Genomic DNA, 27674 nt, shown 5'->3' with positions numbered 1-27674 from the left:
AGGGAACGAGCCCTATCCATTGCTGGACCCACGCTCTGGAATTCTCTACCCCCCAACCTCAGGCTCGAGACCTGCACCTCAAAATTCAGAGCCAACTTGAAAACCTGGCTCTTCAAACAAGCCTATCAACAATAATACCCTTCTCACCCATTACAAACAAACCTGAATCATTTATACACACCCAACCTTCCACATAAACCCTCCCTACACCTGTTGTACATAGTTCTTAATGTTACCTCAAATTGTATAACTCAATGTTAATTATTTGGCTATAAACTGTTACAGAATAGCCTGATTCCTATGTACTTTCAATCTTCTTTCTCAGTTCCTCTCATTCCCTCCCCAACTCCCTGTTTAATGGAACTACCTTTCCTTATGTTCATTGTTTTGATGTAAACCGATATGATGTTCCCACTATCGGTATAGAAATGTATTTAAATAAATAAATTAAAATAAATAATATTACATCATATTATTTATCATATTTCATTCAACTGTTCCTCTTACTATGGTTTACCCTATATACATTATTATATATCTTATATATTTTATCTCATATATATATCATTAAGCGTTTTCTTATACATATTATTATGCAACTGTTCCTCTCCCCTTTTCTCTTCCACCTCCACGTTCCAGTAACCCGCGTTCAATGTAACTTTTATTTATTTATTTATTTATTTATTTAAATGCTTTTATATACCGAAGTTTAGCTAGCTGCCTTCACTCCTTATATCTTATCTCTTCTCTCACCCCTTCCAGTAGCCTCCTAGCTACGATTAATGTTAAAGCTCTCGTTACCCTTGTTTAATGTAATCCGATATGATATGATATCTATCAAGAATGTCGGTATAGAAAAGGTCTAAATAAATAAATAAATAAACGTTGGAAAAGGACACAGAATATGAAGTTTACGAGATTCTCAGTTCCAGGAGGATCTGATACAGACTTCACTATCTCATCTCATGGAAGGGCTTTAGTCCTGAGCAAAATACTTGAGAACTTGCCTCCAATGTTTAAGCCCCCTGACTTACTAAGGAGTTCCATGGACACTTTCCCCAGAAACCTAAGCCAAGAAGCTTGAAGAGGAGGCTTAGACGGGGGGGGGGGGGGGGGAATGTTACTGTTATGTTTGGCCAGCTGCACTTACCCCCAAAAGTCTCTGACGCTGCTGATATGGCTGAAATTCCGCCACGCTATTCTGCCCCTGGGCACACTATGTGCACCGACACATTTAAGGGCTCAGAAGCAGGAAACAGACTGCCAGCACTCAGTGATGATGTCACACGGCTGGGTATTTAAAACCAAATGCACTACCAGCAGATTGCTTCAGCCTAGTAGTGTGTGTTGCTTTTCATTGTTCTGTGCTTTGCCTTCCTGTTTCCTTGCTGTGTTTTACTGTTCTTTGCCTGCCTCTTCATTGCCCTGCCTTGCCTTGCCCTGCTTTGTTTGCTTGGTTTGTTCTTTTTGTCACAGTATCTTGTCATGCCTTGTCTGTTTGTCTCCGTCTGTCTCCTGGCTCTGACCCTTGCCTCGAATGGCTCTGACCCTTGCCTCGGACCTGACTACTCTCTTGCCTGTCACCTGGTACTGATCCCTGCTATGGACACCGACTACTCCTTTGGATTTCTGCCTGCCCCGATCTTGGCCTGGACCCGGATACTGATTTGTACTGCCTGTCCCGTTCTTGGCCTGGACCTGGACCCTGCCTACTCGCTACCAGCCCTGACCTCTGCCTGTATCCTTACTGTCTGACCGCTCTTTATGTGACACTTCCTAAGCCTTTTTGTTCCCTCGAACCCAAGGGCTCAACCTGTGAGAAACGGGGCTGGAATAGGTGAAGTCCAAGCTTCAATCCCAGTAAGGATGTGTCCACCAGTTGTGGGCATGAGCCTCGTGGGTTTGCCTACTAGGCTGTGTCAACAAACCACAGCCCAAGGACTCACATCTGTGACAGACTAGGTTTGGAGTTGGAGAAGATTTTTGGATAGACTCTTTTTGGTGAAGAATATATATATTTGTATGGATCCTGGTTCTGCCACTGGGAAGATGTTTGTCGTCCTGCCTGGAGGAGGTCAAGGAAAAGAGCTACATTTCCCTACCTGCAATACGAGTAGGAATAGCAGGGTCTTGCCACCAGAAAAGTGGATTTTATTTTGAGAAGATTTGGTTCCTATTTTTGTTTGGGAGGAATTTTTGTGCAATTATTCCTGTCCAAGAGGTGAGGTTGAGAAGGATATAATTTTTTTGTTTTTGGGACATTCTTCCAGAGATGCCCCTGGAGAACACCAGTAGAAGAGATGAGAGATCTCACCTTCTATCACTGGGAATGTTAACTCTTTTTCCTAGTTCCTGCCACCTGAAGGGCCATGGAGATTTTATCATTCTACCCCTGCCCCCAATTGGAAGGACCCCTGGCAGAAGAGAATTTGGCCCTGGGACACTATGTGCTCCTGTATTAAGGACACCCACTGAAAAGAGGTTTACATTAAATAAAGTTCTAAAACTATTGGAAGGGAATTCCTGATTCAAAATTCAAGATTCATTACTTCTTATCTAGATGAAGGCACCCCTTCTCTAACACCACCAATCAGCATAATAAGTTTTAGCTTCAAACAGATCGATCACTGGGCTTAAGCAGTACTTGCTATGAATTATTTTCTGGTTTAATCTTGAATGTCTGCATGCTTGAGTATTTGTCAAATGTTATTGTGAATGTTTAATGTAATATGCTTTGAACAATTTCTTTAGAAACAGCAGAATATAAGAACAAACAAATAAACAAATAAATAAATAAATACTTGCTTTAGAGCTATCATCTAGTGACATCATTTTTTTTTTTTTGTAGGATACATTGATCCAATCCTAGTTTCACTTTCATGTTCACGTGGGCTTTTAGTTCTGAGTTCCTTGAGAAAAACAAAACTAAAAGACTATGGTGTAATGGGGGAAAAATCGAGAACAAGATTATGTAATCCTAAAAATAAAAAAAATGAACCCATTGGTAACCATATTATCTTTTTCTTAAAAAGATTCCTTATTGTTCCTGGAAGCATCTGTGTAGGTCCTCTTCAAATATTATGAAATAGGAGCTTTCCACAGCAAGGTTCACAAAATATTGGTATTATTATACATGCAGTATGAGGCCCGTGATTATTGGCTCAAAAGTACTTATGTTAGAAAATCATCAACCGGATTAAATATGATTCTTTCTACTGCATAATATATGTCTTTATGAATATATAAAAAGAAAAATGGAATGCTCCAGGCAGAAGCACTTTGCAGGTGAAGGAAACCCAGCTTGCTCCATTCCTGCTGGTACCTTAACTATCGAGTTGCCACTTCCACTTTCTACGTTCTATTCTAAAATCATGATTTTGTTAAAGGATATGATCCTAATACTGTATATGTCATGTTGCCATTTGTAATTATGTATGTACAGGTCTATACTAAATGTGGAGGTCATTTTAGTTACAAGATTGTGTGCTATTTGATCTCTTGTCCTTGCAAAATGTGATTGCCAAAGATGTTGACTTCCTTTGATTCTATTGACTACAATTGTTTAATAAAGTGGTCACATGCTTTGAAATTTCACTTTTTGGCTGTGTCTTTTCATTGTGTGTTTTTTGTTTTAAGGGCTCACTAGGTAAAAGATTTGGGTTCCACATGGCTTTGTATGCTAGCGTGCCATCGGCCATTGCAATAAGCAAATTTCTCAAATGCAAGATCATATGGCCTAGGCCATGAAACTGAAAGCTTAGTGTATGCTTCCAAGGAAGTCAGCAAGAGCTAAACATGAAACTCCTTACTGTGGAGTTTCCCAAATGGCTTCTGTAGCCTTCTCCAGACAGCATACTCTTAGTTAAATCTTGGGTAAATGGGCATGCATGTGAGTTGGCCACTAACTAGCTAGCGTTCACCTCCATACACTGTTCGGTGGAACAGGTGCTGTTGCTATGTATTCAATCTATTTGTGATTAATAGGGTGTATATTAGCTATGCAAATGTCATACTGCAGCTATAATGAATCATTTGCCTGTTTCTTGTTGAAGATATATCACCTCTGTCCAAGAAATGGGCCTTCTCTCTGGGTCTAACACCGAATGCTGGCATCACCAGGGGCGGTTTGGCCTATCGGGGGAGCGGGCATGCCCCGGTGGGCCGGTTAGGTTGGTCCCATATTATTTCCTCTCAGGCTCCTCTGCTTTCTTTGTGATTCAACTGCACTAGCAGTTAGCTCCTTGTCTTTGTGTGCAGATGTGCTAGGCTTCAATTTTGGAGGAAGCAAAGGCAGACTGGTACTTGTTGCTGGTAAGCTAGGACCTTGATGACCCCTACCTGCTGCATATATTTGAAAAAAACAAACAAACACTGCTCTGTTTTCCAGTCAGAGCACTGCCTGCCTTTGGCTTGCCTCTCTTTGATGCTCCAGTCGGAACTGCAGTGTCCTGGCCCCAGCCCGGCCTTCCTGTCTCTCCCACCTCCTTTTTTTTTTACTAACTGGATGAGCTATCAGCCCCAGGGCCCTTCCTAGAGAGAAAAAAAAGCAGTCTATTGCCAGTCCTGCAGTAACAGAGCTCTGTTTCCATCCGGTTGAAAGTGTCTGCCTGTAGCCTCAGAGATGGAAGAAGGGAAAGTGAGGTTGTGCAAACATTGGCAGGCAGCACTGTGACTGAAAACAGCACTGCCCTGGGATAAGAAACTAAGTTTTATTTGGCCTCAGTGAATCCAGTAAAGTCTAAAAAAAAAAAAAAGGTGTGAAAGAGAGAGGGACTGGTTGGGACCATCACATTTCAGCTCTCTCACTATCACCAGGACAACAAAGTGCTGGGCTGATATTTTCCTACAATCTGCCTCTGGGCATCACATACATCTTTTATCAGAAGCCTACTGGAAAAGTAAATAGAACACTAGTTCTTGTTCATCTGTACAGTGCAAAAATGTGCAGCTGCATTTAAAACTTGTGAGGTGTTAGGTGAAGTGATGCTAATTACCCCAAGAGAATTTACTTTGGGTCCCTATCTTGTGTCTGCACTCCACTTAAAAAGCATTAAAAAACCTAAGCCTTTTTAGGTCAGAAACTTCAAAAAAATGTCATCTATTTGCAGCCTTCTCTAACACCATGTCAGCTGCTATGTGACAGCTGAGGAGAAGTCATGGAGTTGTGTAGGATAGAGATTCCCCACTGCCCACGAGCAGACAGTGATGAGGCCTGCTGTTGCTTCGGACTAGGCAGGCTTTAACAGACTGACTCCAATCCCTGTACTGGCCTGGGTTGTGGATCTGTACATACCTCTTAGTTAAAGATTATCTGAGATCATCATTAGCTAACATCAGTTCACTAACAGTTCACACATGACCTGGGAGTCCCAGCATGGTGGGCACAAAAATGTTTTGATTTACAAGTGATATTTCAAGAGCTCCAAATCTGAAAGGACATGTGCCTAACGTAAGCCAGTTGAAAGTGTGTAGTGCATGGTTACACAAAGAGCTTTGTAGCAAGTGCATTGTTGGGGCACGAAACATTAGCAGACCTCTCTGGCATGGAGAGAGAAAGCTGGACCCTGGCTCGATGCCTTCTAGACCTAACTGTACAAGCCACTTATATCACTGATGCTGTCACATCCCTGAAAGCCCTCCGTGTCAGTGCCGTTTGCTGGAAACACATAGCTGGAGAGGGAGTATAGAAAGAAATATTGGTCTTACCTATGAGCCAACTGTCAATATAGAGGCCGTCTTCAAAATATTCAAACAGGGCCAATTGCCTAAGAATAAAGGAATCATATGTGGCTCCCAGGTACCTGGCGACCATGTCGAGGATGTGAATTCAAGTGTCACAGACCACTTGCATGTTGATGGAGTGGAAGAACTTTCTGTTGCGGTAGATTTTCATCCTGTGACAGGGTGGGATTATGGCTATGTGAGTGCAGTCAATAGCTTCTAGAACATTTGGAAAGTTGCCAAGGGCATAAAACCTTCTCTTCAATTCCATCAAATCCTGCCTTTCACGAGGGAATGTTATGTGCCGATTAATGTGCCCATGTACAGCTCTTATGACCTGGCCCAGACAGCGGGGAAAAAGATGTTTGGGACAATCTCCTCATGACCCTGACTGTCATTCGGAAGGAGCCAGATGCCAGGAAATGCAGGGTGCACAATAGTTTGGTGAGGTCCGGTATAGTGTGGGACCTGACCGTGACCCGATCCAGATCCCCTCTGAGTTCTTCATATAATTCCAGGATCGCCTGAGAGTTGAGGCGATACATGGTAACCATGTGATCCCCTGGCATGCCCAGCAATGTGGTTTGTGGATGAAAGAAGCACTCCCTGTATCGCCACCATGGCAAGGCCTTCCATGGGTCAGGATGCTCTACTGGAGGGACTGGCAGCCCTGGCTCTGGTGCAGCGACTTTCCTAGGAGGAGTTTGAACTTTCCTTACCTGCTGTTGTGGTTCTTGTAATTCTTGTTGTTGTCATTGTCACCGAGCAGCCTGAAGAAGCCAGTATCCCACTATTAGTAAACTCCCCCCTAACATTGTAGCTTTAGAAAGACAGGGCAGGTAAGAAAAGGTGTTTTTATTGGCTCAGGAGGGCTTTATAGGTGGGTCTGAGAGAAAGTCTCATTTTATTGTGCATGATAACAGCCGTGATATACAATAATGGCTGCTGTCGCACGATAAAAAGTTTTCTCCTCTCTACTCCAAAAAAAGGTGTTATGTCCCACATTAAATCCCATATTATTGCACGTTATTTCACTGTGAAATGCGGTAGGGGATCCTAATTTGCATAATTTTCTAGCTTTTGCATGTTAATTAACATATTTGCATACTAACGAGCAACATAACACATATCGTGCATTTATTGTGCGTTAAACCCCATTTAATTCGCATTAGGGCCCTAATGCGATTTGATGAATAACCCTGTTAGCCGGATATATACAATATTCGGCAAAGTTAGCTGGATAGAATTCCCTTTTTTTATCTGGCTAAGTTATAGCTTGATAACTGCTTATCTGGCTCTAATTTAGCCAGACAAGTGGCTAAAAATGTCAAATTTTCTATTTAGATTTATAACTTTTGAGCTGTCCGCATAAATGGTTTTTGAATGTGGACTTCCCTATTTTTTGCTTTAGTAAATATATTATTTTTGTTTTGGAACACCACCCATTGTGTGAGGACTGTTTATGGAGAGACTGTGTGAGTGATCCCTGTGGGTCTTGCAGCTTTCACTGTCCCCTACTGGAGAATCCAGATCTGGAGTTGCAGCCAGCTCTTCCATACTCTGCGGCATCTGAAGGAGGCCCCTTGCCAAACCCAGAGCATGCCCTGAGAAAGGGAGTTACTTATCAAGCCATGTGAATGGGTGTTAATGCACATGGTTAACAAATAGGCCCCATTAATCTTATTGGTTATCAAGGTTTGATAAATAGGCCCCACAGCCACTGCAGTCAATGCACAGAATGATGTGCATTGACTGCAGTGAAACACTAATAGATGCATATTAACTCACTCACCTCACTGGCTGCTTTCTAAAATTAACTCTTAAGATGCCTCATTCCTTATTGTTTTACTCAATGGCAAGTTACCCCTTCCTAAATTAATCGGCCCTACAACCCACCTACTTTTGATCTTGCCAATCAGGGCTTTGCCCTCTTACTCAAAGGCTTTTATTTGTTTTGCTATGGGTCTTGTCCATCTGTCTTGACTAGACTGCAAACTAAGAGGAGTAGGGACTGTTCATTTTGAGGGAATTTTATAGCAGTTTGGTAAAACTTTGATGGAAAACATATGCAAAGGTTACACCAATAAGGCCGCTTTGAAAATGATCCCACATCAAACTATCCACATACAATTACCCATGCTAATTTGTGCATAAATATTTCAGGAAATTTTAGGAACATGCTTTTGATGATGGGAAAAGTAGGCGCACCATTCCAAACTCCCCCCACCCCCCAACTTCACCCCTGGGAATGCATCGGCTCAGTCCGGGTAAACTTACATACGTACAGGATATATAAGTTTACCCGCATAATAGGCAGATGATTTTACAACAGGCCTTTCCTGCAGAAATGCCTTTGAACATTATCTTCTAAAATGTCTCTGTACAGTGCTGTGTACCTCTGGCACGCGCTGTACCAATGTTGATGATAATAATCATAACTATGATGACATAAACAGTGTCACACATATTGCACAGTATTTCTAACGCTATTTGTGGAACACAGCTGGTCAATATGACTTCTCCTTTGGTTTCACACTGAGAAATCACTCTGCTTCAGTAACATATATTTGAAAGAAACATTTTTTTATACCTTGGATACCAGCTCACCAATGTGCGTTTCTCAAATGCTACCCTTTCCCAAGGAAAATGAAGCTTTTGTTAAAAGGAGCAGCCTATATTAGCTGGGCATATTTATAGCTGCTCCACATTCAGCTAGAGTGCAATGCACAGACAGGCTTAAATAGTGTGAAAAAGTCCGGGACTTGTGCAAGAGAATAGGGCTGCAGCAAAACAATCTCAGCCTCCAGCTGCAGATTAAGGAGCACAGCCCTCGCTCGGGGAGCAGCTGCAGCCCGGCAGATTGATTGGAACAGCAGCTCTTGGATTCATTCTTATTTTTCTTCACAGAAGAACTGGGGGATAGTGGATGACATATTTTTTATTTTATTCTCATTAATAGCTTTAGACATTGGCTCAACATTTGGCTACATTTACTCACAATACAATTTTCATTTAACTTTCGCTCAGGGGGAGTGACTGAGTTTGAAATGTATGTCAATTGACTTTTTAAAAACATATTAGAGTGTGTGAAAAATTAAAATTTATTTATTTATTTATGAACTTTTATATACCGACATTCGTAGGAAACATCACGCCGGTTTACAAGTAACTATAAAGAATGGCAAATTACAATGAATGGGGGTGGGGGAATGGAGAGCAGGATAGAAAGAAGGAGGAAGGAAGGGCAGAAAGAAAGGAAAGACTAAGGGAGAAAAAAGGAGCAAAATTATGAAGAGAGACGGAGAAACCATATTAAGTAACTAAAATCACCGATGTGTGCATACTATAACTCGAGAAACCATATACAAGTATACAAAGATACAATGCAGAATTCTAAAAGGAACAGAGGGGGAGGCAGGGCTGCACTGAGGGGTATGGGAAAGGCATGGAGGCATGGCTTGGGAGCAGGCATGGATGTTCAAACTTGGGAAATCTGGCTAAGTTTGGTTTAAGTCAGGGTAGGCCTGTATGAAAAGCCATGTCTTGATTCCTTTTTTGAAATTGCGTAGGGGTGGCTCTAGACCAGTGGTTCTCAACCCTGTCCTGGGGACCCCTCCAGCCAGTCAGGTTTTCAGGATATCCACAATGAATATGCATGAGAGAAAATTTGCATATACTGCCTCCATAACATGCACATTTTCTCTCATGCATATTCATTGTGGATATCCTGAAAACCTGACTGGCTGGGGGGGTCCCCAGGACAGGGTTGAGAACCACTGCTCTAGACGGAGATAGGTAGGTAGGGAATTCCAGAGGGAGGGGCCAGCAATAGAGAAGGCTATTTCTCTAATAAGGGCATGGTGTGCGGTTTTGAGGGACGGGGTGTGGAGGGCACCCGCGAGGGAGGTTCTAGTGGGGCGGTTAGAAGATCGGAAACATGGCATTTCCTCAAGCCAGGGGAGGTTGTGTTTGTAAAGCGTGCTGTGTAGGATGATAAGGGTTTTGTATTGAATGCGGAAGGGGATGGGCAGCCAGTGCAGATCCTTTAGAACAGGGGTAATGTGGTCCCTTTTACGGGTATTGGTTATGATCTTAGCCATGGCGTTCTGCAGAATTTGGAGGGGTTTAATGGTGGAGAATGGGAGACCCAGGAGAAAGGAGTTGCAGTAGTCCAGTTTAGATAGAATGGTCGTCTGCAGTACTATACAGAGATCCTGAGCGTGGAGGAGGGGTTTGAGTTTTTTGAGAATGTGGAGTTTGAAGAAACCCCCCTTTAGAAGAGACTTGATGTGGGGTTTGAAATTTAGGTGTTGATCTAAGGAGACACCTAGGTCTCTTACAGTGTGCAGTGGAGTGTAGGCTAGAGGTGTGTTATGAGAGGTTGGATGGGATATACGGTCCAGTTGATTAGAGATAATGAGGATTTTCATTTTTGATGCATTTAGCGCAAGGTGGAGGTTAGATAGTAGGGAATTGATAGAAGCAAGACATGATTCCCAGAAATGCATGGAACACATTTCGAAGACTCAGAGGTAAAAGTTAAATATGGACAATAATATGCAAGTGGCATAATGCAGAGATTTAATAGGCATAATCAGAGAGCGCTCTCAGCCAATCAGAAAGTCTCCCTCCATGTCAGCGCCGTGCAGGGCCAGGCAGAAGACCCGGGTTTGATGCCTGAATCCTCCTTCTTCTTGAGCCAGCAGGGATTGTCGATGCCTCAGAGACATGCTCCCAGTCTTTGGGAGGGAAGGAGTTCCAGCCATTGCTCAACAGGACTATCTATCATTTGGTTTACCGGTTCACGCAGACATCACAACTATATATGCAGGAATGGATTGCTGGGAAGGTATTTTTATAAACTGATGAATCAAGGGGGGCAGGGGAGAATATGACTATGGTAGAAGGTGCACAAAATGTGTGAAAAGATAAAGGACCTATACAAATGGAAAAAGGGGGTTGCTACAGAAGTTCGTACCATCCACATTTGTTAGAGGTCCTGAGGCCCTGCACCTTCTTTCTGCTGGAAGAGATTGATGGGTAGAAGGAGTGCTGATGTCACACAAGCACCGGGGACTAAAGCAAGAGCCCTGTGGCACACAAGCCGCTGGCGTGCTGAAGCCACATGCCGAAGAGGTGCACCCTTTGGACTTTCATCTCCTGTGTCCGAGTGCCCCTGCGGTGAATAATCTTAGTGGGGAAGTATTGGAGGTGTCTCTCAGTCTGATAGAGTGCAAGGCCCCAATATTACCTCTACCCAATCTGATTTTTCAAAGGAACTCTTTACTTGAAACAGGCCCTGGGGAATTTGGTTTGGGCCTATTGAAAGGCGACCAAGGAGGGCTGCCAGCTTTGAGTCCCTCTCCTATTAATCTCCCATTGTTTGAATATCAAGCAAGAATATTGTTTCCTTCTCCCAGTGGTAATGGCTCTGCAGTTGCCAGAACATTGGTCCCAGTATTAGTGCCTCCTCCACACAATCTGGGCTTATTGAAAGTAGGTGAGAATATTTTGGAACCAGCTGACATCATGCCAACAGACATTTGGAAGGTTGTTACAAGAACTGAGACCTCCCTAGCACACACAGTTTCATAACCGTGTGAGTTTTCCACCTGAACTGTGGTGAAATTGTCTGATATAGAACATAGATTAGACTCGATTGAATCTAAAATTTTTCCCTTATCTGGCAAAGTTACTAATTTGAAAGTATCTGCAATGGCTGGAATGAAGGATAATTTATCTCTCCATCCAAAATTAGAATTAATGGAAAATTGAATGCATTCCAAAAATTTCAAGATTGCTGAATTTTCATGAGACATTACAATTTGATCCTGATAAAGAAAATCCAGCTCTCACAATGTTTCTAAGTGCCTGAGATGAAGAAAAATCCTGCTATTGAGGAGGGAGTTTTGGATATATTGGCTCCATTTAAGAGTTCTGACTTTACAGCTTTTCTACAAGATTCACAAGATATATTTATCTTTAGCGCTACCTTAATTATTATTTTTGTCTAGAATCTTGCAAGCATTTCATTTTGATGCAATATTTCATAAATAAGAATCAGACCAAGGATACAGATATACCCTCACATTGCAAGGGAGACCCAGCTGAGGAGAGCTTTTTTACATCTTACGCAGTGGGTTCTCTCACTGACTGCATCCTTTTTCTTTAAAATTTCCCTACGAGTATCTTTTCAGATACGAGTTTGCCTTTTCAGACGCCATGCATCTGAAAACCTTCATAAATGATAAAGCTGTGTGGACGCTAAAAGGTGAATTTTAAAAGCCCGATGCGCGCATTAATTAGGGGATGCGCGCATATGTCAGGCTCATGCGCTCCGTGTGGATTTTAAAAGTCTCGCGGATATGCACATAAATGTCACTGCGCACATCTTGGAACTTCTCAAAAAGAGGCAGGTTGTGACCATGGTCTAGGTGGGGCATGGGCGGTACATGGGTGTTTCCATACTTGAACCAGAAATTTGCACGTAAATACTTATGCGCTCCGATGTGCGCCGAGGCCCCCCTGCCGTGTAACTTACCAAGCCATATCTGAGGGGTGCACAGGGTCTGGGGTAACTGGGGAGTGTATAGGCTATAAATCCAGGGAGGAATGGAGGACCTACCTGTTAACTGGGCAAACTGGGGAGGAACTGGTAAAACAGGCAATGGTGTTGGTGTGCATTCCTTTTAAACTTCCCTACTTATGTGATAGAAGCAGCTTTTGCGTGCAGGGATGTGCGCCCACTTAAAATTAGGTGCACTTGTGCAAGTGGCTAGGCTATTTTATAACACACTCGCATATACATGCGTATGTTATAAAATTTGACGCCTCCCTGGATGCGGGCCAATGAACGCGTGTACGTGTGCCGCTTTGAAAGTTACCATCTTATTGAGATATTAGGGGCTTAGAAATATAGCTTTTGTACTCTGCTTGGATGGTAGCTAAGTTTCTTCTTTGTTCTGTTTATTTAATTTTTCTTCTTTTTTTACTCTCTAGTATTAGATGGGGACTTGAGATGTACTACAGAATTAAATTTTCTTTAATCGTTCCTTTTATAATCCATCTGATGTGGATTTATTCATGTACCTCCATTCATGATTAAATGCTAATAAAGAGATAATTAAAAAAAAAAAAAAATCACCAGAAAAAAAATGAAAGAAAAAATAGGAGAGATGAAGACAAGTAGAAAAAGGGGCAAAGGTGAAATGCTGTAGAGCAATGGTCTCCAGCCTTGTCTCAGAGGCACAGATAACTGGTCTGGTATTCAGGCTGCCCGTAATGAATATGCATGAGACGGATCTGCATGTACCAGGTCTTCAGTGTACGCAGCTCTCTCATGCACGCTCATGGATATGCTGAAAACCAAACCAGTTAGGTGTGGCTCCAGAACGCTACTGCTGCAGAGGAGGCTTGCAGAAGAACAAGCAGCAAATAAAAATGAACATAAAAGAGAACAAAGGCCAGAGGACAACAGACTAGGACACAGCATTCTTTCTCCTGTCGGTCAAGAGAGGGAATTCATTCCTCCGACCCTTAATCACTTCGTCCTTTCTGTTGTACTTTAATATATGGGATGACCTTTGAACCCATGCTAGAAGGTTGATATCTTTGACATCTACCAGTCCAGTGTACATCATCTTTCAGCAACGAAAAGAAGCCTTTCTATTTAACAATGAACTACAGCAGCAGAGCATTACAATATAGAAAAGAAAGATGACTCTAACTGGATCAACTGTCATTTTAATCCATTACATATTCATCTGTTTTAGTTGTGCAAAATGGCTAAAATCAAGTAAAGAATTAGTCAGTGGCTTATAGGGATGTGCATTCATTTTAAATGGCAGATCCAAAATGAAAATGGCCTTGGACAAAAAAATACCAGAAGGTTTTTGGGTATTTTTGTTTCAGGTGAAAAATAAAAAAGCAGGCCTCCCTAAGGCCGGTGCCATTAAGTTGTATGGGCGCACCTGAGACAAGCACTGAAGTGACATCACTTCAGCGCCGGCGTTAGGTCTGCCAGTGCCATTTTTAAATCTCCAATCAGCAAGGCAGATACAAGTGGGTATCGCTCATACTCTTTTCATCTTACAGACCCTATGAAAGGGAATAAGGACATTCTTTGTCAGACCAAAGGTTCATCAAGCCCAGTATCTTGTTTCCAGCAGTGAGAAATGCAGGTTACAAGTACCTGACAGGATCCCAAAAAGTCGACAATCTGTACTGCTTATCCCAGAGATAAGCAATGGATTTCCCCAAGTACATCGTAATAATGGTTTATGGATTTTTCCTCCAGGAACTTATCCATACCTTTTGTAAACCCAGCTACACTAACATCTTTTACCACATCCTCTGGCAAAGAATTCCAGAGATATTATGCATTGAGTAAAAAAATATTTTCTCTTATTTGTTTTAAATGTACTACCTAGTAACTTCATTGTGTGTCCTCTAGTCTTTGTATTTTTTGAAAGTGCAAACAACTAATTCACATTTACCCATTTCATTCCACTCACTATTTTATAGACCTCTCTCCTATCTTTCCTCAGCCATTTCTTATCCAAACTAAAGAGTCCTAACCTCTTTAGCCTTTCTTTATAGGGGAATCGTTCCATCCATGTTATCATTTTGGTTGCTCTTCTCGGTACCTTTTTTAATTCTGCTATATCGTTTTTTGGATGCGGTGACCAGAATTGCACACAAAACCCAAGATTGCGATCACACCATGGAGTGATACAGAGGCATTATGATATTCTCTATTTTATTCTCCCTTTCTTTCCTAATAATTTCTAGCATTTTATTTGCTTTCTTTTATTTATTTAACAGCATTTATGAATTGCTTTACAAACCAAACTAGGATTCGCCCAAAGCAATGTACACCATCTCATATAAAATTACAAAACATAAAATTACATTACATTACAATTAAAACAAAATCATAAAACAGACATAATTAAAAAAAAAAAAAAGCTGCTATTAATGGCTGAGCATCCTCCTTCCTTACGTACCACTCCACTGGGGCATTAGCCATGTTTTCAGACTTTTTCGGAATCTAAGTAGATTATCTTCTCATAATGTAAGTGGAAGCTCATTCCAGCATTTCAGTAGTGCTGCCAAAAAAAGACCAATTCTGTAATCACACATGCTTAAAAGCCTTTGCCTCTGGGAGCTGAAGTTGATAACTATGATTTACTCGCAATTACAACTAGCCGCCAATCTCAGACTTCCTCTCAAATACAGAGGACACAACTCTTCACCACTCTGCAGGCCAAACCAGGCATTTAAATCTACAATGCTGAACTGTTGGTAGCCAATGTAACTGTCTAAGTAATTGTCCAGCTGAAATGCATCATGAACTGATTGTAATAAGATGAGCAACCATATTTTGTATTATCTGAAGTTTTCTAGTGAATCCCAAGTACAACTCATTACAATAATCCATATGAGACACAACTAATGCATAAAAAGCCTTCTTTAAAGCTGTAAGAGCCAATAAAGGCTTCAGTTGTCTAATCAATTTCATTCTCAAACAGTCATTTCTAGCAACCTGGGAAATCTGACATGCCAATGATAAGGAGGAATCTAATTTTCCCCCCAAAGATTTCACTTCCTCTCATAGCACTAGCTGATTACCCCCACAATAGAGAAATTTAAAGAGCCCTCTGGTCCAATTTGCAACATTTCTGTTTTACTAGCATTAACAATTAAACCATTATTCTTCAGCTATTCGCCTACTAGACCAAGACAAGTATTAGCTTGCTGAACAGCTTCCACGCCATTTCCACCCACAGGTACCACTAGCTGTATATCATCCGCATAAATAATAGACTTGAATCCCAAAGGCCCCCTAATGGGGCCAAGAAAGTGTTTTAAAGAAAGGGGGGGGGGGGGGGGGGGATAAAGACAAGCCTTGTAATATCCCTAAATGAAGTTCCCTAAAAGTGGACATTTTACCCTGGAAAAACCACAACTTGAGACCTACCTTGTAAAAATGCCCTGATCCATTTTAATACTTCATCCCCAAGTCCATAGTCTAAACATTGAGAAATTAAAAGTAAATAATCCACTAAATCAAAAGCACTCAATAGATTAAACATAATCAGTAAAACTGTCTCTCCCCCCCCCCTCTAAACAAAGAAGCACAACATCAAACAATGATACCATAGCTGTTTCCCTAGTGTAGCTCCTGCAAAATCCCGCCTGGGCCGCATCCAAACTATTGTGCTCTTGAAGGAACTCAGAGATTTGTTTGATCACCATCTTCTCTGCTACAGGTCTATAGCTACTGCATATTCTAGGGTCCAAATTATTATTTTTCAGAAGAGGAGAAAGCACTGCTTTCTTCAAAGTTCCAGGAACCTTGGCCACGATCGCACACCGAGGAGAGGATTTCAACGTAGTATTCATGATGACACTTAGATCCTCTTCCTGGGTGCTGACTCCTAATATGGAACCTTGCATTTGGTAGCTATAATTTGGGTTGCTCTTCTCTATGTACGTCACTTTGTATTTGTCCACATTAAATTTCATCTGCCATTGGATGCCCGGTCTCCCTGTCTCACAAGGTCCTCTTACAATATCTCACAATGCTCTTGTGATTTTAACAGTTTTGAATAATGTTATATCATCTGCACATTTGATCACCTCATTCATTGTTCCCATTTCCAGGCCACTTATAAATATATTAAAAAGCAGTGGTCCCATAAAATATCCCTGGGGCACTCCACTATTCAACTTTCTCCATTGGGAAAATTGACCATTTAGCCCTACTTCTGTTTTCTATCTTTTAACCAGTTCCCAGTCCACAATAGGACATTACCTCCTATCCCAGGACTTTTTAATTTCCTCAGGAGTCTCTAAAGTGGTACTTTGTCAAATGCTTTCTAAAAATCCAGACACACTTTATCAACTGGCTCACTTTTATCCAAATATTTTTTCATACCTTTAAAAAATGTAGCTTTGTCCTATTAAACTAGGCTTAGGTACATGTTCAGTAATTTTGTTCTTTATAATAGTTTTTAAGTGGGGGAGTGGGAAAAGGTATCCAGCCCATGTTTCTGAGGGCAGTGGGAGTGGTCCGAGGATGCCCTAGCAAGGCCCTGGCTCAGCCCAAGTGGGTAGGCCTGGGCCTTGCAATTTTCTGTCAGGAGTAGGAGACGAGTCAGCGGGGCTCGAGCCCCAAGGCTTTCTTTGGGGGCAGAAAGGCTGTTGGAGAACTTCAGGGAGGCTCGTTTTGTTTTGTTTTGGGTTATTTTTTTCAATTTAAGTCTAGAACCAAGTTTAAGATTCCGTACTTGGTTTTTAGTGACCTCTGAGCAGAGTTTCTAAATATTTGTTCACTCAGTTGTGTTCCTATGAGGACATCTGCACTCTGAGATTTTCTCAGCAGGCATTATTAGCTGTTCCTTCCTTGGCCAGTCTTCATCTAGTCTGCATGCATAGAAAGGCTTTTAATTATGTTGCCCCTGCACTTTGGAACAACCTTCTTGTTGCAGTTTGTACTGAAACAGATTATCTTAAATTCAGCAAAATGGTTAAGGATTAATTCAGGAAGCCTTTGGTTGGGATGCAGTTGTTTTTGACCAAGCTGGGTGGGTTTGATTGTTGAGGATGGTCACATTAAATTAAGGACTGGGACAGTTTTATAGAGTTCCTTATTCCATTTAGTGTGGATGTAGGTTTTGTATGCCACAGGGGTTATTGGATTTGATGGGATTGGAAATTTTTTATTGTGATCTGTAGGTTTGGGGGGGTTAGTGGTTTTAGGAATTAGGAATTATGATTGTATTTTATTTTTTGCTTAATATTATATGGTTTTGCTGATTTTATTATGGAAGCTGCTTTGATGTTATAAAAAGCAGGGTATTAAATAGGATAAATAAATACAACAAAAAAAGCAAGTTTTCTGCGTAGAAAACATGGTTATGTGTCCAAATATTTTCTGTGCATAAAATATGATTTCTGCACAGAAAAAAATGTTTTCTGTGTAGGGAACAATTTTTGTATGCATAAATCACATTTTATGCCGGAGTCCTGTACTTGGGATTTACATGCAGAAAATATGATTTCTACATCTAATTCATGTTTTCCATGTATAAAAAATGCTGACTGTGTGGAAAAATGTTTTGCATGCATAAATCACATTTTATGTATGGAAAACATGATTTGGGCACAGATCTGTAGTAAAGGAGCCCTGCACCGCAAACGTCAAGTTCAGCCCAAAGACTAACACTGGCCTCTGGAACTTTACTCTGCTTCTGACGGGGATTTAAATTTTGAGTGTTAAAAAAATATGGATTAAGCATATTTGCCTCTCTGCATTGGAGGGCGCTAGATGAATGCATTCAATAGCATTGGAGTTTCAGGTGACAGCGCTAACCGATACGCAGTTTTACGTGTACATTTTTTGTGCTTAAAACGTCTTGCTGCATTGGGAGTAAAGTTTGCACACAAAAAAAGTGTGGGCACAACTGCAGGTAAAATTGTGCACTCTGCTGAGCGTACCTTATCACATTGGGCCCTACAGTGACGCTTATTGCACATGATTGTTTTTACAATGGTATTAAGCTGTTCTTAAAAATAAATGATTGCACTTGGCACATACCTGTTGAAGATAGTTCACAAATCGACACATGAACTCTCCAAAAATCCAGCTTGGTAGAGGGTAAAGGGTGGCAGTGAAAGGCACGCAACACACTAAGAAGATGATGTCTGTGGTGGCCAGATTAGCTGTCAATGGATGAATATAACAAAGAGGTTTATAAGAAAAATGTTGTACATTGCAAACAATCATTAAAGAAACAGCTGGATGTCCACAAAAGAGTATCAGGCAGTTAACTTCCTTACAAGGTAGTGCTGCTAACCTTTTCACTCAACAGCTTATCCTCCTCCCAAACCAGTTGGTCATGTGAGATACTACATCCAGAACTCTACACTTCCCCTATCACACAGGTCTGCACCTTCTTCAAAACTGTTGCACTCCCATTTAGAAAAGTCTGAACAAATGTGCACAGAATAACACGGAGGTTTATCATGGTATAGGTTCTTATGTTTACAGTTTAGTGACCAATTTCTGGCACATATTAAAACATATTATAAAACAGAATGCAGTTGTAAAAAGGACCCACGCCCATAGCTTAGACCGCAGCATGCTGGAGACCAGAGTCCGAGTCTCCTGTTTGAAGTTGAGCATGCTGTGAAAGCGATGTGCTTGATCCCAGGGAGAGAGGGAAAATGGCTGTCACCATTGATTGCAGTGAACTCTGCCAGTTGAAGGGGCAGCACTGCGGGTAGGGCTTGGAGGAAACTTCCTTGCAACCTTCCTGAAAGGCAAGGGCAGAGGTGTCACATGGGCATGCAGTCTGGGGTTTACAAAAAGGGGGGAGGGAAATAGGAGCATTAAAAAAGAAAAGATATTACAAAAATATCAAGGATTATGATCTCTCAGAGAGCACCATGAGTACATGTAAAGAAATCATTCATAGGCCGAATCAGTAAAATGTACTACCTCATTAGTTATCCGGCTAACTATAGTCAGTCATATCCCTTTAAAGTTAACGGATATTATTTGAAGATCACCGGTTAGGTATAAAGTTATCCAGCTATAATTAGCAAGATAACAGTCTTAACTGTCTGTATTTAAAAGAATTTAGCTGGTTAAGTGACGATGTGAAGCTTGAAAAAAAAAAAGATTGTGGGCCTCCTCCCACCTGAGGTCCAAATGCTCAATTCTGGTGCACCAAGCCTGCAGCTCCCCTCCTCCCCCGCCAAACACCCTTCATGTAATATTTTGAAAAATGTAAACGCTGGGGTCAGTCCCGGTCTCCCCCGTTCCTGCCTCGCTCCTGGGTCTAGTCAAAATTTTAAAAATTTGAAAGATCTAGGCACCCCCATCCTCCCCCCACCCTAACTATGACCTTCTCACCTTCATGGTATCTGAATTTCTTTTAATCTTCAGCCTGGATTGCAGTAGCGGCCTACTATAATCTAGGCCCAGCACTTCTGGAGTCGTTAAGCACCTACACTAGAATCGTGGTATGCTTCCAGTCTGGCTCCCTGGGAGTACTATACGAGAAGCCTACGCTTCCAGCATAGGTGTTTATCGATATCAGAGGCATTGGGCCTAGGATATGGTAGGCCGCTACCACGATCCAGGCTGAAAAGTAAAGGAGATTCCAGTACTGGGACAGTGGAAGAGCAGTGTGGGAGGGGCCTGTAACTTACAATTTTTAAATATTTTGACCAGACTCAGGAGCAGTGGGTTAGGGGGAGACCAGGATTGGCCCTGTAGCTTAGATTATTCAATATAGAAACATAGAAATGACGGCAGAAGAAGACCAAACGGCCCATCCAGTCTGCCCAGCAAGTTTCACACGTTTTATTTTTTCATACTTATCTGTTACTCTTGGCTCTTAGTAACTTTTTGGTTCTATTTCCCTTCCACCCCCACCATTAATGTAGAGAGCAGTGTTGGAACTGCATCTAAGTGAAATATCTAGCTTAATTAGTTAGGGGTAGTAACCGCCGCTATAAGCAAGCTACACCTATGCTTATTTGTTTACCCAGACTATGTAATTCAGTCCTTGTTGGTTGTTGTCTGTACATAGATCCACTTTTCTTCATTCCCCCTGCCGTTGAAGCAGAGAGTTATGCTGGATATGCATTGAAAGTGAAGTATCAGACTTTCTTCCCTGCCGTTGAAGCAGAGGGCTATGCTGGATATGCATGAAGTATCAGTCTTTCTCCCCTGCCGTTGAAGCAGAGAGCTATGCTGGATATGCATTGAAAGTGAAGTATCAGGTTTATTTGGTTTGGGGTAGTGACCACCGTAACAAACAAGTTACTCCCTGCTTTTTTGTGAATGCAAATCCTTTTTTCCACATTTCCTCTTGCCGTTGAAGCTTAGAGCAATGTTGGAGTTGCATTAACCGTGTGTATGTTTATTGAATAAGGGTATCTCCAGGTAGTAGCCGTCATTCCTGCGAGCCACCCACTCTTCATTCACGTCCTCTAGACTTTATGGATCCACAGTGTTTATCCCACGCCCCTTTGAAGTCCTTCACAGTTCTAGTCTTCACCACTTCCTCCAGAAGGGCATTCCAGGCATCCACCACCCTCTCCGTGAAGAAATACTTCCTGACATTGGTTCTGAGTCTTCCTCCCTGGAGCTTCAAATCGTGGCCCCAGATATATATTAGATAAAGGGGGTTTGGGTGGGGGACTGCAAGCTCATATATGGACCTCGAGTGAGTGGGAGGAGGGAGACCCGATAAGCTAATAGGCCTACAATCTTTTTTTTTTCTTTTCACATCACCACTTAGGTTATATTCTTTTGAATATAGCCAATTAAGACTAAAGTTATCTGGGAACACATTTATTTATTTATTTATTTATTAAAAAAACTTATACTCACTCGTTCCAAGAAAAGTTGTCCAATGCTAATCACAAATATACATGCATAATTTGAAGACACATTAAAAACAATCAAAAGCGGTGGTATCAGTAAGAACAAATACAGTAAAATTGTTATTTAGTCATAAGCTCTCGGACACGTCTAGGGCTAGGCAAATAACTTATCCAGCTAACTCCTTATATTGGAGATAGCCAGGTAATTTTTTTTTTCTAACTCTGCCCCACCCCTGGAATGCCCCCAACACTTGTAAATGGCTTTGAATATTGAGCTTATTATTTCTTATGGGACCTATTCACTACTAACATACGTCATTGCATATTAATATGAGAGTGCACTTTTGTGAATCAGCCTAAGACACCAATAGTTCAATATTCAGTAAGCCAGCCAGTAGGAAATTTGTCAGGATAACGTTACCTGGATAACTTTAGCCAAATATTCAGCAGGACAAGTCTCCTGCTGAATATACTTGGATAAAATTGCTGCTGGCTGTCTTACTGAATTATTATTATTTTTAAATTAAACAACTAGTGTTCAGCATCTCCTAAGCTCCCCTGCCCCCAAATCGCCGGAAGCAAAATATAGTTGAGGGCGAATGACCCTACCCTCTTCCTGGTCTCCAAAAGCAAAAAATAGTTGCTGGCTAAGCCAGTCAAGTCTGCTCCCTATCCGCAGAAGCTATAGCAGTGGGCCAAGCTCATGCTCTCTCCTCCCGATCCCTTGAGGCAAATAATAGCAGCGAGCTGAGCCTGTCTCCCCCCCCCCCCCCTCACAATCCCCAAAGGCCAAGCAGGTTCCCCCACCTCCTGATCTCCAAAAGAGAGAATTGGTAGCAGGCCAAGAGACCTCCCCATCTCCCAGAATATTGAAATAGTAGTAGGCTAAGCCAGCCCTTCCTGACCCCAAATCCATACTCCACTCCCAACTTGAACTTCCCAGCCCCACTTGCTAATTCCGCAAAGTGACTACATGGACCAACAGGAGGAGGAGAGGCTCTTTCCTCCTACTAGCCTGAACAGTGAATGCCAGTACAGCTGAGAGCTGTAAACAGTCTAGAAAAGCCATGGATGTGAAAAAACAAAGCAAGACTGGAGCCTTGGAAAGAGAATTTATTGATTGATTATAACCAGTGAAGATTCCTATTAACTAAAAAATCCTTGTTGCCCATTTTGTAGGCCTAGCCACTAAATCATACAACAAGTGATTAAACAAGGTAATACAAATCTTTTTATTATATTTTTTTCTCTATTTTTTTCTTTATTTGTTGATTTCCAATTTTCCATTATTTCCACATTGCGCTTTTTTAACTTTGCATTTTCACTTTTAGTGAATACATCCCATAATCATATATGGTGCCCAGACATATACTCTGTATTTTATCTAAAATCAAGGTCATTTTTATAAATATAAGGTTTTTTCTCTGTTCTTGATTTAAACATGTAACCTGTTGTCCTCTTTGCTCATTAATTTTAACTGTATTTTACTCTAGCTTATTGTTGTTTAAATTATTTCTTATTTTACCTTTTATTATTTCCTATTGGGTTTTGTTTAAAATTTATTATTATTATTTATTATTAATATTAAAATGTTGTATTCCCAGAGCCTCTGAAGCAGCCATAAAAGGCGAAACTTTGGCCAGAGTCGGGCTGGTTATAATCAATCAATAAATTCTCTTTCCAATGCTCTGGTCTTGCTTTGTTTTTTTTCACAGCTGAGAGCTGTACCAGAATTTCATATTCACATATTCATTTTGCTGGCTGCTGATTGGTTCATTCACTGACAACTGTCAGTGAAAGGACCAATCTCTGTTCAGAACTGACTCATTGAATAATGACTTTGGGCCTGATTTGCAAAAGCATTAACATTCTTAAAAATGGATTTTACATGTGTAAATGCTCTTTACTCATATAAATGAACTTTTAAAGATTGCTACAATAGGATTTTCCATAGGATTTATCCATGTAAGAACACTTTACGAGTATAAATGGCTTTTGAAAATTACTACAATAGTAGTTATTTTTGCACGTGTAAATCCTTTTGAAAATTACCCCATGTGTGCTTTTTATTTTATGACTATAGACTGTCTCACTGATATGTCTTACATGCATTGTCTCTAAAGCCCAGTTGACTGGTATAGATTTTGGCATACTGGAAATATTGCCATATAAAAGAGATCCCAGCAAAGCAATTATGTCCCTTACAGGTCTTTAAACACAATAAAAACTACTGCTGTGGTGTGTCACACCATATAATAATTATTTGTGCTTCTTCTCTAAGAGAAAACTGCAGAGAAAGAGTGTTGCAGCCACCAGATACAAAAATTCAAGTTTGCCTCTCTTGATTTGTTTCTCACAAAATGTTCTGGATAATGTCCCTTTACATAAAATGCATGGCTGCATGCCCTGCCACAGTTTCCAGTGAATTTGAGGGTAGTTCCTACCATGTAAACATAGTGCCTCTTTACATTCAAACAATGACACTATACATCTATCCCTACATTAATCTATCTCCATATATAAGCTTCCAAACAATACAACAAAGAATAAGAGGCAGAATCTTTTTGGATACGATCCAGAAGATTCTTATAGCTGAGTCTGGTATAGACTCAGTTAGTGCTACTCCTTTGCTTGGAATGTGTGATTTTGTTCTTATTGCAGATCCACTATTTTTACTACAAATTGGATAGAGGGAGTTGGTTTGCCCATTAGATGACCGAGGGGGTTAAAGGGGCTCTTAGGGAAGATAAGGCCATTGCAGAAAGACTATATTAATTCTTTGCTTCCGTGTTTACTAATGAGGATCTTGGGGAGCTACCAGTTCAGGAGATGGTTTTCAAGGGTAATGAGTCAGATGAATTGAACCAAATCACTGTGAACCTGGAAGATGTAGTAGGCCAGGTTGACAAACTAAAGAGTAGCAAATCACATGGACCAGATGATATGCATCCTAGGGTTCTGAAGGAACTCAAAAATGAAATTTCTGATCTATTAGTTAGAATTTCTAACCAATCATTAAAGTCATCCATTGTACATGAAGAGTGGAGGGTGGCCAATGTAACCCCAATATTTAAAAAGGCTCCAGGGGCAATCCGGGAAACTATAGATCAGTAAGCCTGGTTTCAGTTCTGGGGAAAAATAGTGGAAACTATTCTAAAGATCAAAATCATAGAGCACATAGAAAGACATGGTTTAATGGAACACAGTCAACATGGATTTACCCAAAGGAAGTCTTGCCTAACAAATCTGCTTCATTTTTTTGAAGGGGTTAATAAACATGTGGATAAAGGTGAACTGGTAGATGTAGTGTATTTGATTTCCAGAAGGCGTTTGACAAAGTCCCTCATGAGAGTCTTCTAAGAAAACTAAAAAGTCATGGGATAGGAGATGATGTCTTTTCGTGGATTCCAAACTGGTTAAAAGACAGGAAACCGAGAATAGGATTAAATGGTCAATTTTCTTAGTGGAAAAGGGTAAACAGTGGAGTGCTTCAGGGATCTGTACTTGGACCGGTGCTTTTCAATATATTTATAAATGATTTGGAAAGGAATACGACGAGTGAGGTTATCAAATTTGCAGATGATACAAAATTGTTTAGAGTAGTTAAATCACAAGCAGATTGTGATACATTACAGGAGGACCTATTGAGACTGGAAGATTGGGCCTCCAAATGGCAGATGAAATAGAATGTGGATAAGGGCAAGGTGTTGCATATAGGGAAAAATAACCCTTGCTATAGTTACACAATGTTAGGTTCCATATTAGGAGCTACCACCCAGGAAAAAGATCTAGGCATCATAGTGGATAATACTTTGAAATTGTCGGCTCAGTGTGCTGCAGCAGTCAAAATAGCAAACAGAATGTTAGGAATTATTAGGAAGGGAATGATTAATACAACGGAAATGTCATAATGCCTCTGTATCGCTCCATGGTGAGACCGCACCTTGAATACTGTGTACAATTCTGGTCGCCACATCTCAAAAAAGATATAATTGCGATGGAGAAGGTACAGAGAAGGGCAACCAAAATGATAAAGGGGATGGAACAGCTTCCCTAAGAGGAAAGGCTGAAGAGGTTAGGGCTGTTCAGCTTGGAGAAGAGACGGCTGAGGGGGGATATGATAGAGGTCTTTAAAATTATGAGAGGTCTTGAATGAGTAGATGTGAATTGGTTATTTACACTTTTGGATAACAGAAGGACTTGGGGGGGGGGGGGAATCCATGAAGTTAGCAAGTAGCACATTTAAGACTAATGAGAAAAAATTATTTTTCGCTCAATGCACAATTAAGCTCTGGAATTTTTTGCCAGAGGATGTGGTTAGTGCAGTTAGTGTAGCTGGGTTTAAAAAAGATTTGGATAAATTTTTGTAGGAGAAGTCCATTAACTGCTATTATTTATTTATTTAAAAACTTTTCTATACCTTCATTCAGTCAATTAACCATCACAACGGTTTACATAAAGGCACATATAGTAAAAGAAATTAATTAGGATAGCTAAAACATTATAAACATGCCAGAAAAATGCGGTAACAGGATTCTTTCAATATAAAACTGTTAAGTATTGATTTTGTTAGGTTGAAGTTACTATTGCAGTTCATATATAAAGAAACTAATCTTAAGTATATTTAAAGGTGGGAAAGGAAAGGAAAATAAGAACTACGTACTCGGTGCAGGGTTATACTCTTACTTGCACTCTTCATTCTCTTTATACAAAGCCTGTTTAAAGAGCCAGGTTTTTAGGCTTACTCTGAAAAGTTTGAAATTTTTTTGCAGTCCTATCTCCAAAGGCATTGAATTCCATAAAGTGGGTCCTGCCAAAGATAGTGCTCGCTCTCTTACTTGTGTGAGTCTAGCAGACTTAACTGAGGGGATAATTAGTAGTGCTTTCAGGCCGATTCAGTAAAGTCCACGAGAGAGCGATTCTGTATTTAAATTAGGTGACGCGGTAAAAATGGGGAAAAGGAGGCGCGAGGGACACTAGCGCGTCCCTAGCGCCCCCTTTTTGACAGGAGCGGCGGCTGTCAGCGGGTTTGACAGCCGACACTCAATTTTGCCGGCGTCGGTTCTCGAGCCCGCTGACAGCCACGGGCTCGGAAACCGGACGCCGGCAAAATTGAGCGTCCGGTTTTCAGCCCGACAGCTGCAGGCCGAATTCACTTTTTTTTTTTTTTTAACTTTTCGGGACCTCCGACTTAATATCGCTATGATATTAAGTCGGAGGGTGCAAAGAAAAGCAGTTTTTACTGCTTTTCTGTGCACTTTCCCGGTGCCGGAAGAAATTAGCGCCGACCTTTGGGTCGGCGCTAATTTCTGAAAGTAAAATGTGCAGCTTGGCTGCACATTTTACTTTCTGTATCCCGCGCGCATATCTAATAGGGCCATCAACATGCATTTGCATGTTGAGGGTGCTATTAGGTGCCGCTGGTTGGACGCGCGTTTTCCTCCTCTTACTGAATAAGGGGTAAGGGAAAACGCGCGTCCAAGAGCAGGCTACCAGTGCGCTCCATCGGAGCGCACTGTACTGTATCGGCCTGTTTGTTAGATGATCTTAGGTTTCTGTGAGGAACATGTACATGTAATGCTGTGTTCAGCCATTCTGCTTTTTCGTCATGAATTAGTTTGTGTATAGTGCATAGCGCTTTATATTGTACTCTTTCTTCAAAGGGTAGCATTAATCAATTATTAATCAAATTGGCTTAGGGAATGGCCTCTGCAATTACTGGCATCAGTAGCATGGGATCTTCTTGGTGTTTGGATACTTGCCAGGTTCTTGTGGCCTGGTTTGGCCTCTGTTGGAAACAGGATGCTGGGCTTGATGGACCCTTGGTCTGACCCAGCAAGGCAATTTCTTATGTTCTTATGTTCTTAAACAGTTTCAGTGGAGGAAGCTGTTGGATTGTTGACCAAAGCACTAGCTTCCATTTCTATGTTGGACCCAGTTTAGTTAAGTTCCCTACAGGCCGATTCAGTAAAAACGCGGGAGAGCAGACGAACACCTGCTCTCCTGGCGCGCGCACCGGCCACTCGCCAGTGCACACGATTCAGTATTCAAATTAGGTGGTGCGGTAGAAACGGGCAAAAGGAGGCGCTAGGGACACTAGCGCGTCCCTAGTGCCTCCTTTTGACCTGGAGCGGTGGCTGTCAGTGGGTTTGACAGCCGACGCTCAATTTTGCCGGCGTCGGTTCTCGAGCCCACTGACAGCCACGGGCTCGGAAACTGGACGCCGGCAAAATTGAGCGTCTGGTTTTCGGCCCGACAGCCGCCGGCCCAATTAAAAATGTTTTTCTTTTTTTTTTTTTTTACTTTTTACACCCTTCGGGACCTCCGACTTAATATCGCTATGATATTAAGTCAGAGGGTGCACAGAAAAGCAGTTTTTACTGCTTTTCTGTGCACTTTCCCGGTGCCGGCAGAAACTAGCGCCTACCTTTGGGTAGGCGCTAATTTCTTAGAGTAAAATGTGTGGCTTGGCTGCACATTTTACTTACTGTATCCTGCGCGCATACCTAATAGGGCCATCAACATGCATTTGCATGTTGAGGGCGCTATTA

General features: G+C 41.4%; 1 protein-coding gene across 1 annotated transcript in view; it reads right to left on the bottom strand.

Annotated features, from left to right (window-relative positions):
* Nucleotides 1-27674, bottom strand: part of LOC115099496 (G-protein coupled receptor 54-like) — a 115301-nt gene that overhangs the window by 35905 nt on the left and 51722 nt on the right. Inside the window, exon 2 of the mRNA XM_029617173.1 lies at nucleotides 18323-18447. Within this exon, the coding sequence (XP_029473033.1) occupies nucleotides 18323-18447 (125 nt within the window). The remainder of the gene's footprint in view (nucleotides 1-18322; nucleotides 18448-27674) is intronic.

The sequence above is a fragment of the Rhinatrema bivittatum genome, chromosome 1, assembly GCF_901001135.1.
Source record: "Rhinatrema bivittatum chromosome 1, aRhiBiv1.1, whole genome shotgun sequence".
Classification (NCBI taxonomy): Eukaryota; Metazoa; Chordata; class Amphibia; order Gymnophiona; family Rhinatrematidae; genus Rhinatrema; species Rhinatrema bivittatum.
The sequence above is the reverse complement of the archived record's forward strand: the minus strand, read 5'-3'. Positions and strand labels throughout refer to the sequence as shown.